The 13,436-nt window shown below is 44.5% G+C and overlaps 1 protein-coding gene across 3 annotated transcripts in view; it reads left to right on the top strand.

The window, feature by feature from the left end:
- The window catches only part of MFSD4A (major facilitator superfamily domain containing 4A), a 39,252-nt gene extending 27,225 nt beyond the window's left edge, over positions 1–12,027 (top strand). The window contains exons 7-9 of one of the 3 annotated variants that reach the window (XM_004375226.1): positions 4,462–4,532; positions 6,810–6,930; positions 11,833–12,027. In XM_004375226.1, the coding sequence (XP_004375283.1) occupies positions 4,462–4,532; positions 6,810–6,930; positions 11,833–11,888 (248 nt within the window). In that variant the 3' untranslated portion in view covers positions 11,889–12,027. Of the gene's footprint in view, positions 1–4,461; positions 4,533–6,809; positions 6,931–11,832 lie in introns of those variants that run through there. The other 2 variants (XM_004375224.2, XM_004375225.1) reach the window with 2 other exon arrangements.
- Positions 12,028–13,436: the final 1,409 nt, after the last annotated feature.

The raw sequence follows: 13,436 nt of genomic DNA, 5'->3' as shown, positions 1-13,436 counted from the left end.
TCTACTGGCTTACAGCTGACATTTTGTGTAACATGCATGTGCTGGAAATTCCAAGTTCAAAAGAGAAGCCAAGTTGCCTAGGAAATGTTATGGCATCGGCAAGGTGTTTTATCATTTAATTATCAGTAACAGTACCTCCTTGCTTTGTTGTTGTTGAAGATGTTGTTGAGGTGTAGCGGGTTAGAAGAAGACTCCACACCTCGTTTGGGGTTGTGACACAGCGTCTCTGATGTCGGAAACCTCTAATTTTCCCCACTAATCCCCCCCACTCTCCCTAGCCTTCCAAGTGCATGTAGTAAGGTCTTTTTTTAGTGAGTTAATTACAATTAATTATGTTTTGAACATTTAATGCTACCCTTAGAAGTAACTAGAAATGTTCCCCAGAAACCAGACCTGTTGCTGTCAAGTCAGTTCTGACTCATAGCGACCCTATAGGACACAGTAGAACTGCCCCATAGTGTTTCCAACGAGTAGCTGGTGGATCTGAACTGCCAACCTTTTGGTTAGCAGCTGATTTCTTAACCACTACACCACCAGGGATTCAGAGACACTCTAGAGTGTTGGAAAACCAGCATTAAGATGAGCGATTTCCTTAGAGGAGCGGGGGAAATGGGGTGCATAGAGAGGGTCGGACTCTCAGTTATCCACGGTAATGAGACAAGGAGAGCCTGGGCCCTTACAATCTAAGGATAATCCCCAAATAATATTAGCACATAACATCATCATCAGCCGTTAAGAAGGAATCAAATGTTTTCTACAATGAACGTAAACATTGTTTTGTTTTCAAATGGAATTTTTTATTCTCGTGGTAGTATACATTCACTGTAAAGACCTCAAACAATACCAGTATCTAGAGATATAAGTCAGAGTAGCTGAAAGTGACTGGTTAGCAGTTTGATTTGTTTCCTCCCAGATCCCTTTTGGGCATAAAAACACATACAGTAAAACCTGTGAAAGCTGGAACCTAGGAAGGTGGAAAACTCAAATATTTCCCACTAAAACGAGCGATAGAGAAGTGGTAAGACTGTATGTACCCTGTCAAAGGTGGGAAACTTGCAAGGCATGGAGAAACAAGGCAGTCCCCTCTCCGAGTTCCGGCTCTCACAGCCTTCACTGTGTGTATATTTCAATCTGGGTGAGACCACAGCATATACTGTTTAACATTCGTCATTTAGAAGAGAAAACAATTCGTGTGATAGAATGAATCAAGGAATCAAATGTATCGGTTTCCCCTTTCGGTTCCTCTGAGTGCACGTACTAAACCTGACTGAGGAATACCCCAAATCAAGGGCCGACCTGATATAAATGTGATTGCATTCTGACTCTAATGAAGCCCAGGCCCTGATGAAAAATCAGGGAAGAAGATGCCTCATGCAGTCACCACTGCCCGTCCATCTGGTCACACACCCATCTCTCTGCACTAAGGACACAGTGCTGGGTTCCCAGGACACGCCCAGGGAAGCCTCGTCTCCCACAGACTACCCTAGGGGTAGAACAGACACCAGCCAGCTCACCCAGCTCCCAGGGACGGGAGAGTGCCCAGATTCCTTCCTCGCCCCTCAGTCTCGAAACCTCAAGGGAATGAAGGGAATAATGAAATAATGTTGGTCTCGTGCATAACACAGTATATCCCACACAGTTTTAAGTGATCAACACGTGTTAAATACATTGGAGCCTGTGAGAGCCAGACTCGGCAGGACTGCCTTGTTTTTCTGGGTCTTGCAAGTTTTCTGCCTTTGACAGGGTGTAGTCTTACTACTTCTCTATCGCTTGTTTGCGTTTTCCCTCTCTGACAGATTTCCACCTTACACAGGCTTCGGCTTTCATAGGTTTTACTGTAATAACAACAATAAGTTATATCATTTGATTCTGCCTGTAAATCATCCTTCAAATCCACCCTCTTCATTTCTCTCTGCCCCTGCCTTAGCCCAGGCCTTTCTTGTCGTTAACCTGCCTGGACTGTTTTAATAACACCTTAGCTTCTCTCCCTGCCTTCAGTCTCACCTCCACCTGATGCAGTGGTGCTCGACCCTGGCTGAATGTTGAAATCGCAGGGAGCGCTTGGAACAAGCCCGGAGCTATGCCTGGGCTTCCTCTCCAGAAAGTCTGAGTTCATGGGTGGAACTCCCAGGGGACTCGAGCATGTAGCCAGGGGTGAGGGCCACAGACTAAGGCATGCTGCCAAGGGGTGGTTTTAAAACACAGCCTTCCTATCTCCCTATGGAGCTCCCTTCCTTTCCCCAGCCTCCTCTGCCCGCTTCCCCTCACAGTCTGCGTTCTGGCCACGCTGAAGTACTTGCTGTTCTCTGATGGCACAGAACTGTCCTGTCCCTCTGTCCCCTGGCCCATGCTAAACCCTTTGCCTGGAACGCCCTCTCCACCCTGTCTCACCCCTTTATCAGCCTGCTGTCCTTCCAGACCTGACTCAGGCCTCTCGTCCGCCATCCTCTGGAAGTGTCTCCGATCCCCCTCCTTGGTGCCCCATGGCACAGGGCCCCCATCTCTCCTGTTCAGCCCGCTCAAGGCTTCTGGTACCTACATGACCTGCCCCCTCTCCTGGACACGTGCTCCCTGTGGGCACCAGCAAGGGAAAAGGGAAAGAGCAAGTCAGCCGCAGACCTGAGTGTAAATCCTAACTCAGCACCTGGCTTTATGAGCCGGTGCGGTTTCCATCCCCATTCTGAGCCTCCATTTTCTCATTTCTAACATGAGGCTGCACACAGGATTGTTTTGTGCATTAGAGATAATCTAAAGCTTAGCAGTCTGCCTGGCTCACAGGTGCTCAGTATATGCTAACTCTTATTATCTGTCTGCGTCTCCTCAGTGTTTAGCGTAAAGGCCTTCCAAGTGTTTTGAATGAATAACTGGAATAGACAGGGGTGCTACTGGAATTCAGAGATGTGGGTAGCTGGTACTGAATCTACAGGTAGCTTCATGGAGGAGATGGGACATGAGCTGGCCCAGGATCTGGAAAGGCAGAGAGGAAAAGGAAAGGCATTCCAGGCAGGGCGGTGAACAGCATGAGAGCACAGGCCAGAGACAGACAGCACCATAACTGAGACTGAAAGGGCTAAAAGGAGCTTGCGGCCCAGAGCAGACGATGCTGACAGCTGTTGCAGTCGGCATGCTCAGCTCTGCTCCACGTGGCCACCGTGCTAACCAGCTCGGGCACACCAGTGAGCCAAAGCTCCAGGCCAGTCCTCTTCTCATGGCCTTTGGCGTGGTGGGTGAGGCTGGCAGGTAAATGGGCAGCAGGGTACGTGGTGGTGGGGGGAATGTGGGAGCACAGAGGAGGAGCAACTAGTCCAGGTTTGCGGGCCAAGGAAGATTACTGAAGGAAGTCTCAAAGAAAGTTGCCATCGAGTCAGCCCAACTCATGGCAACCCATGTGTCAGAGTAGAACTGTGCTCTGTAGGGTTATCAATGTCTGAGTTTTTAGGAGTAGATCACCAGGCCTTTCTTCTGAGACACCTTTGGGTGGACTCAAACCTCCAACCTTTCTGTTAGTAGCTGAGTGCCTGTTAACAGTTTGTATGGCCCAGGGGCTTTTAAACTAGGACCCAAGAGATGAACAGGAGCTTGCCAAAAGGCAGGAGGAGGAGTGTTGAGGAGGAAGCCAGCGCATGTGCCAGAGCCTGGCGGTGAGTGAGTTTGCAGGGGCAGGGAGAGGCTCATCCTGACTCGAGGGGAGCAGGCAGCGGGAGAGACAGACCTGAGCTATTGGCAGGGGCACATTGTAAAGGGCCGTTAGGCCACAGGAAACCATGTGGACTTTATCCTGAGGGCAGTGTTGAAGGGTTTTGGCAGAGAGCTGGCCTGGTTTGGGGCCTGTACCGTCTACCAGCACTATGCTAATAAGCTGTTTACGTACATTATACCAGAGCTAGCCACAGCTCCCTGTGAAGGACGTGCTGCCGTGCCCATTTTACAGAGAAGTAAACCAAGGCCTAGAGAAGCTAGAGGACTTGCCTCGGGTGACAGAGCAGGGACTGGAACCCAAGTCTGATTCAGCAGTTTGGCTCTGAAGGCCATGTGGTCAGGATCCGCAGAGCCTTGTGGCCCATCTGTGCAACACCAGTGTAGCTGGAACACTGTCTGCCTGCAGCAGAGTCTTTCTGCCCAAGTTTTGTCCTTGACAATATCAGGACACCTTTCTGGAAAGTTGGGTGGTAGTCAGATGGGGACGGGCCTGAGTGCTGGGCTAAGCAACTTGAAATTTACCCTGAAGACGACTGTGAGCAACTGAAGGCTTCAGAAGGAGGAGGAAACAAGGGCAATATGACCTAAGCATTCCCAGAGCAAAGTTAAGGGCTAAATCTGAGAAATCGTAGGAATCCAAGTTGTCCTCTTAGGCAGCCATTCCATTTTCCAGAGGTTTCCCAGAAACAGCCTGGATTAGGACAGCTGACTTCTATCCCCTTGACTTGCTTCTACCAAACCAAATCCTTCTCTTTTTGTTAGGCTGTGCGACCACAGTGCTGGTGACGGGGGCGGCAATCGGCGAGATGGTCCTCCAGCTACTGGTTGGTTCGGTATGTGGGAAACTCTAGGTGGGGGGCAGTTGGGAGCATGCTTCAGAGCAGGTGAGAGGACGCCAGCACCCACCTTCTGAACCCCAGCTGGCCCTTCCCTGGGTCTCCCACAGAGCAAGCAGGGCCCGCTGTACCTGCGGTACCTGTGACTGTCTCAGAGGCAGCCTTGAGAGCCCAGCCGCCATGTGTGGGACCTGGAGAAGCGAGGGGACGTGTAGGCAAGTCCAAAGCAAACACGATCCTGGCCGGGAGTGGAGCCACAGGGGGCCTGTGGGAACGCTGCTTGGCTCTCAGAGCCCAAGACGGGTTTGCACTGCGGTCAGGGGTCTTTTCCCAGCCCTTCGCAGCCCACCACTCCCTCCCCCACCTCTCACTGCCCTTGGTCACCCTGCATGGAGCCCAGCTTTCCTGCCCAACTCCTGCCTTGATCAAGGGCCAACTCTCCCCAGTTCCCTTCAGACATGCCCATGTTTCACTTGTTCACCAGGAAAAAAAGGAACACTATAGAATTTAACAAACTGCGATATGCAGATGACACGACCTTGCTCGCTGAAAGTGAAGAGGACTTGAAGCACTTACTGATGAAGATCAAAGACCACAGCCTTCAGCATGGATTACACCGCAACATACAGAAAACAAAAATCCTCACAACTGGACCAATAAGCAACATCATGATAAGCGGAAAAAAGATTGAAGTCGTCAAGGATTTCATTTTACTTGGATCTACAATCAACACCTATGGAAGCAGCAGTCAAGAAATCAAACAATGTATCACATTGGGCAAATCCACTGCAAAACACATCTTTGAAGTGTTAAAAAGCAAAGATGTCACTTTGAGGACTAAAGTGCACCTGACCCAAGCCATGGTATTTTCAGTCACCTCATATGCATGCAAAAGCTGGACAATGAATAAGGAAGACCGAAGAAGAACTGATGCCTTTGAATCATGGTGCTGGCAAAGAATATTGAATATACCATGGACTGCCAGAAGAACGAACAAGTCTGTCTTAGAAGAAGTACAGCCAGAATGCTCCTCAGAAGCAAGGATGGCGAGACTTCCTTTCATGTACTTTGGACATGTTATCAGGAGGGACCAGTCCCTGGAGAAGGACATCATACTTAGAAAAGTAGGGGGTCAGCTGGACTGACACAGTGGCTGCAACAATGGGCTCAAACACAGTAATGACTGTGAGAATGGCTCAAGACCAGGCAGCAGGCACCCAACAACAACAACATAGTATTTAATAAAAAACTGATGTTAGTCCTTTTTTTCCTGAACAAATGAAACATGGGCATGTTTGAAGTAGATATGAGTCCCTGGGTGATGCAAACAGTTAACACACCCAGCTGATAACTGAAAGGCTCATGATTCAAGTCCACCAAAAGGCACCTTGGAAGAAAGGCCTTGCAATCTACTTCTGAAAAATCAGCCATTGAGAACCCTGTGGAGCACAGTTCTCCTCTGACACACATGGGGTTGCCATGAATCAGAGTCAACTCAACCGCAACTGGTTTATAATGTAGATGTTATTCTCCTTTTTACAACGGAGGATACTGAAACTCAGATAACTTGCCCTAGGTCAGTCACATTGCTAGTACCTGACAGAGGTGACATTCCAACCTAGGTCTTGCAGTCTCCAGAAATCCCCCTGATCACCACCCGAGTCTCCTTTCTCCCTCTTTTGCCCCACCAGATGGGTGAAATGCTACATCTTACGATATCCTCTGCATTGAAATGATATGATGTCTGGGATTTACTGCAATATAATCTAGTGCAGGGAGGAAGTGAAGGGGTACAGATGAAATTGTTGCTAATGGTTAAAGTGGGATGATGGGTCCATGGGAGTTCCATATGCTATTTTGGCATATGTTTTAAATTTTCCATAATAAAAAGTTAAGTGTGTGTGTGTGTGTGTGTGTGTGTGTGTATCCTCTACAAAGATAGGGTTAAGCTTTGTGAGTATAGAACACCTAATATGGTTGGAGTTTCAATGATGATATTGAGATTTTCAGAAGATCCAGAACACTGAGCTGAAAAGGACTGCAGGGGGGTCACTAGGTCCAAGCCCTGCCTTAGGGCAGGATTTCTGCCTCCTCCAGAAACATAACCATGTAACGAGGCGAAGACTTCCCTCCTACGCCATGTTTCTCTCTGCTGGTATGACAGGCCTCAACTTGACTGAGAAGCCTGCCAAGGGCCCAAGAAGGTTGCTTCCTCCAATACATTTTCCATGTGAAGTTTTAACGCCCTGTCTCTCTGTTTTTCCCCTTTGGCAGATATTCCAGGCTCAGGGCAGCTATAGTTTCCTGGTCTGTGGCGTGATCTTTGGTTGCTTGGCTTTTGCCTTCTATATCTTGCTCCTGTTTTTCCACAGGATGCACCCTGGACTCTCATCAGGTAAGGGAAGAATCCATCGCTACACAAGAGGAGGAAAACAGAGCTGGGGGAGGAGGGGAGAAATGCTCTGGATCTTAGCACGCCACAAATGGTGTTTTGTTCCAAGTAAAATGCAAGGAAATGTTTATTTTTCTACAGCTTCCTTTTTCCCTCTTCCTGCTTCACCATGCGATTGCACTGGGCTCTTAGGGAAGGCGGGAGTGGGACAGGCTGACTCATGGTTTCTCCACTGGGAGAGGAGCGTGATTGTGAACTTGGCTTCCTGCACCCTCCATGCCATGGAACCACTGGCCAAGACTCTTTCCAGCCTGTTCAGGGTGCTAAGAGGCAGAGCTAGCCTCCTTGGCTGGAACTTGGCCCAGTGGCCTAATTGGCCATCTCTTTGCAGTTCAGGATTTTGACTCTAGTCCAAATCGCTTTTTCAAAAAAGAAGTTCTTCAGGCCAAGTGGCAAAGAAAAGCTCCTTCAGGGCAGAGACACTTCTTAAGAATAGTCTCTCTCCTGGGGACCCCAAGCAGGGGGAATCACAAAGCTATTTTCATAATCCTGAGCCCTTACCTGCCCTTACCAGCTGTGCACCTGGCCAGCTCTTAAGAGAACATGCCCAGACAGAGCTCTCGTCCTCTCTATACACGGCAAAACAATCACAAAAAGACTGAAGGACCCAAACTGACTCAAGAGAAAAAAAAAGTCTCAACAGACCCATAACAAGTGAAGAGATCAAATCAGTGATAACAAACCTCCCAACAAAAAAAAAAGGCCTGGACCAGGTGGCTTCACTGGGGAATTCTACCAAACATTTAGAAAAGAATTGACATCGATACTGTTTAAATTCTTGCAAAAGATAGAGAAGGAATACTCCCTAATTCATTCTATGAAGCAAACATAATCTTGATACCCAAACCAGACAAAGATACCACAAGAAAAGAAAACTACAGGTCAGTATCTCTTATAAATATAGATGCAAAAATCCTCAACAAAATACTAGCCAACAGAATCCAACAGCATATTAAAAGAGTCATATACCATGACCAAATGGGATTTACTCCAGGAATGCAGGGATGGTTCAACATTAGAAAATCAACATCATACACCACATCAATAGAACAAAGGAAAAGAACCACATGCTCATCTCTATGAATGCAGAAAAAGCATTTGATAAAATCCAACACACTTTCTTGATGAAAACACTAAAGGAGATTGTACTAGAAGGTAAATTCCTCAATATGATTCAGGGCAGATATGAAAAGCCAATAGCCAACATTATACCTGAAATCAGAAACAAGTCAAGGGGCCTGCACTCAACCACTTCTGTTCAACATTGTATAAGGAGTCCTAGCCAGAGCAATAAGACAAGAAAAAGAAATAAAAGGTATCCAGATTGGAAAAGAAGAAGTAAAATCTCTCTTCGTGGATGATATGATCCTATATGTAGAAAATCCCAAAGAGTCCACAAGAAAACTTCTAGAGCTAACAGAGGAATTTAGCAAAGTTGCAGGGTATAAGGTCAACAAACAAAAATCTGTTGAGTTTCTATATGCCAGCAGTAAAAAATCTGAAAGGGAAATTAGGGAAACAATTCCATTTACAACAGCATCTAAGAGAATAAAATATCTAGGAATAAATCTAACCAGGGACGTGAAGAACTTATACAATAAAAACTATAAAACACTGCTGAAAGAAATTAGATTTAAATAAATGGAAAGATGTCCATGTTCATGGATTGGAAGACTTAATATTGTTAAGATGTCAATACTACACAAAGCAATCTATAGATTCAATGCAGTCCCAATCTAAATTCCAACAGCTTTCTTTACAGAAATAGAAAAACTAATCCTCAACTTTATATGGAATGGCAAGAGGCCCCAAATGCTAAAGCAATGTTGAAAGAGAAGAACAAAGTAGGACTCACATTTCCTGATTTTAAAACATACTATACAGCTACAGTAATCAAGACAGCCTGGTACTGGTATAACAGACACATAGACCAATGGAATAGAATTAGGAGTCTAGAAATAAACCCCCACATCTATGGTCAACTGATTTTTGACAACGGTGCTAAGTCCATTCGATGGGAAAGAACAGTCTCTTTAAAAAATGGTGCTGGGAAAATTGGATTTCCACATACAGAAAAATGAAACAGGATCCATGCCTCACACCATACACAAGAACAAATTTAAAACGGATTAAGAAACTGAATGTGCAAACTAAAACCATAAAATTCTTATAAGAAAAAGCAAGGGCAACACTGTCAGGTTTAGCTTTTAACAACAATGAATTATCTCACATGCTAACAAAAGTGCAAACAGCAAAAGACAAAATAAATAAATGGGACCTTATAAAAATTAAAAATTTTGTTCATCAAAACACTTTACCAAAAAAATGAAAACACAAGCTACCAACTGGGAGAATATATTTGGAAACCATAATCTAACAAGAATCTACTAACCAAAATATATATAAAGCTTGGACAACTTAACAAAAAGACAACCCAATCATAAAATGGGCAAAGGACTAGAATAGACATTTCATTACCGAGGACATTCAGATGGCCACCAAACACATGAAAAGATGCTTGGCGTCATTAGCCATCAGATGCAAATCAAAACCACAATGAGATACCATTTCACTCCCACTAGGATGGCTTACATTTAAAAAAAAAGAAAGAAAATAACAAAGTTGGTGAGGATGTAGGGAAGTTGTAACCCATATCCATTGCTGGTGAGAATGCAAAATGGTACAGCTGTTGTAGAAAACATTGTGGCGGTTCCTCTAAAAACTAAATAGAATTACCATATGAACCAGCAATTCCACTCCTAGGTATATACCCAAAAGACTTGAAAGCCAAGACTCAAAAAGAGATTTGTACACCAATGTTCACTGCAGCACTATTCACAATAGCTAAAAGGTTGAAACAACCTAAATGCCCCTCAGCAGATGGATGGATAAACAAAATGTGGTACTTACATACAATGGAATACTACTCAACCAGAAGGAGAAATGAAGTCTTGATACATGCTACAGTACGGATGGAGCTTAAAGATATTATGCTGAGCGAAATAAGCCAATCATAAAAGAACAAATATTGTAGGAACTCACTTATATAAAAAGACAAGAAAAGGCAAATATACAGAGAACAATGTTTATTAGTGGTTACTAGGGGCAGGAGGGAGGAGGAAGGGGGTGGTTAACGGTGATAGAAATATTGCATTGATTAAGTCTAACATTGCACAGCCAATTATTATAATTGCTGTTAATAAGTTGTACACCCATAAAAAGTTGAATTGGCAAAAGTTGTGTTATAGACACATTTACAACAATGACAAAAAAAGAAAGGTTTAGGTTCATAGTTTCATGGGCCATCCCAGTTAATTGGCTTAATACCTAGTTTAGTGTTTCTGTTCTTCCTCCTAATTTGTTGCCTAATTTGTACCTGGGGGGTCTTAAAAGCTTGCAAGCAGCCACCCAAGTTACAAAAATTGGTCTCTAATTCACCTGGAGCAACAGAGGAAGGAGGAGTGTCAGGTACAGAAGGAGGATATGGAATGTGGGGCTAACTGCCTCCATGAATAACTGCCTCCTTTGCCATGAGACCAGAAGAAATAGATAGTGCCCAGCTACCATTACTGAACATTTTGATCAAAGATTCTATAGAAGAATCCTGATCAAAAGGGGGAAAATGCAGACTAGAATTTCAAATTCTCATGGATTCCATACTTCTGGAGCCATGAAGGTTGGATGAACCCCTGAAACTGTTGCCCTGAGATAATCTTTAAACCTTAAACCAAAAATATCCCCTGGAGTCTTCTTAAAACCAAACAATAGTTCAGCTTAACTAGTAAAAAATGTCTGTCTTGAGCATTATGCTCTTTTAAGAACTATCTATATGGGATCAAATGGACAACAGCAACTTGAAAGATTAGACAGGAACCTTAGGGGGCAGTAGTTTATGTTAATGGAGGGGGAACAACTCAGAAAAGGAGGGTGAGAATGGTTGTACAACTTGAAGAATATAATCAATATCACTAAGTGGTACATGTAGAAACTGTTGAATTGGTGTATGTTCTGCTGTGTATATTCTCAACAACAACAACAAAATAAATAGAAGAAGAAGAAAAAGTCCTATGGAGCACAGTTCTACTCTGACACACACGGGGTCACCATAAGTCAGTCGACTAGGCAAAATGAAAAAAGACTGACGGAGCAGGCATCTACAATCCAATCTTTCAATGGGTGGATATACCAACCCCGGACCTCAGTTTCAAGGTCCAGAAGAAAAATGGGGGTCCAAACAAAAAAAAAACAACAAAAAACAGCCCAGCCCTAACTGCAGCCACACCTGAGATGGCAAGTTCTGAATGTTGTCTAGCCCAGCACTCAGCACCTTCCTTGAGGACACACACTCAGTAAATATTTGCTGAATAGCACTTAATGAAGGAGCCTTGGGCATAATAGTTAAGTGCTCAGCTGTTCAACAAAAGGTTTAGCAGTTCAAACTCGCCCAGCAGCTCACTCTTCAGGAAGAAGACCAGGCAGTTTGCTCCAGTAAAGATCATAGCCAGCGGCCATCCAAGGCACAACAAGAAAACCCTGTGGGGCAATTCTGCTCTGTCACTTGGGGTCTCTATGAGTCCGAATCCACTCGAAAGCACCCAACAACACCTAACGAGGTCCTTATTCATGAGAGGCAAAAAGAAATACATATTCCCCAAGACCTAAACGTGAGCGTCAACAAACTGCCTCCACCATTTTGTCCGAACTGGCAGGTCTGATTTTTCACTTTGCTGCGTAATGAGTCACAGAATGGCAGAGAAACAAAAAGCCTGGGTAAGCTCTCGGAATGAATAATCGCTGCAACGAATCGGTGCTGCTGAAACACGCTGTTTCTTGTCTCTTTTGTAGTTCCTACCCAGGACAAACCATTTGGCATGGAAAATTCTGAGTGCTACCAGAGGTAAAACTGATGGAGGATGGAGGCAAGTGAAGACTTCCAGCCTTGAACACCAACAAGGACCAAACTGTTTAAGAAACTCGGGGTGGCGGGGGAAGCAATCTCTCAGACAACTTTGTTCAAATTCTCTCCACTAATACTTGGTTGAGTAGAAGAAATTAAATTGAGTCCTGGGACCTGGGTCTTCCCCACGCCAATCATTAGGCATTTCCCTGGCGATTCAAGCTGCCTTCCTCTTCCCTGGCTCTGCCCCTTGGGGAAAGCTTCCAGGACACTACGCCACAAGGGAAGGGAGAAGATAGCCATTCACTTCATCCCATTTGCCACCTCACACATGGACCATACCTTGGGTTTGTGATCACTCCTAGTTGAAGTTTGAAAAAATAGTTTACAATTGTAAAGCTCAATGATCATTGCTATGTGTAGATATATTTTCAATTAATCACAACAAACCCCAAGTTATTCCCAGGCATGCTGAAAGGATTTATGTGCTTTTTACTTATTAATAGCCCAAAGTCCCGAGAGTCCTGATGCTGACTCCTGTTTATCTAACTTCTAAAACATCAAAAAGAAGTTGAAACTTGCTATCTTTGGGATGCTAATTCAGTGGTATGCTGGAGCTAGCTCATACCAGCTTATAAGAGCTGATTGTAGAATTTTCATTTTGAGAGCTGGTTGTTAAACATAGCCATTATTAAAAATTAAATTATATAAACTTAAATGATATTAAAAATAAAGGTGATACTCAAAGCTCATCACCTCCTAATTATTTTATTACTTTTTATTATTATTTATGCTTTTGAAGTTATTTACCCTTATTGTATCTGTATGGTGGAAATGCCATATGATAGTGTGCCTACTGCGTATTTCTTCCTAACTCCACATCCATAGCTTGAAATCAGCCATGGTGGGAGTATTTATGCCACAGAAACTGGCAGAAGTTACAAATCATGGCTTTTTCCCTCCCCCTGGAGCCCTGGTGGCACAGTGGTTAAGCGCTCAGCTGCTGAAAGGTCAGTGGTTCAAACCCACCAGCTGCTCCAAGGGAGAAAGATGCGGCGGTCTGCTTCCGTAAAGATGACAGCCTTGGAAACCCCATGGGACAGTTCTATTCTGTTCCATAGGGTCACTATGAGTCGGAATCAACTTGACGGCAATGGGTTTTGGATAGCTAGTTGTTAAATATTTACCAACATACCACTCCTAGCCATTGATGTTAATTGATCCAGAAGTTGCCTGCAAGAATAAGTTGGATGTTCTGGTTTTCTTTACTGAGGTTGAGTAGCTTAAAAAGGTGTAGAAACAGCACTAGGAATTTCTAAAAGTATCTAATTTTACATCTTTTATAGAGGAAGAAAACCTCTTTATACTGTGTGAAGGTCTTTCTTTAACCAGAAGCTGGGACTACTGAACAATTCCAGCTGTGCAGTATACGGAGGGCAGTGCCTGTCCAGGAGGTACAGCTCCTGTCCTCAGCAAATCTTGTAGTAATGCAAGGACACCATGGAGACTCACCAGCTTAGAAACGGGTGAGCGTATTGAGACTTCTGGCATG

Source organism: Trichechus manatus, unplaced genomic scaffold (genome assembly GCF_000243295.1).
Source record: "Trichechus manatus latirostris isolate Lorelei unplaced genomic scaffold, TriManLat1.0 scaffold00035, whole genome shotgun sequence".
Taxonomy (NCBI): Eukaryota; Metazoa; Chordata; class Mammalia; order Sirenia; family Trichechidae; genus Trichechus; species Trichechus manatus.
Note: the sequence above shows the minus strand (reverse complement) of the source record. Positions and strands in the feature narration are given on the sequence as shown.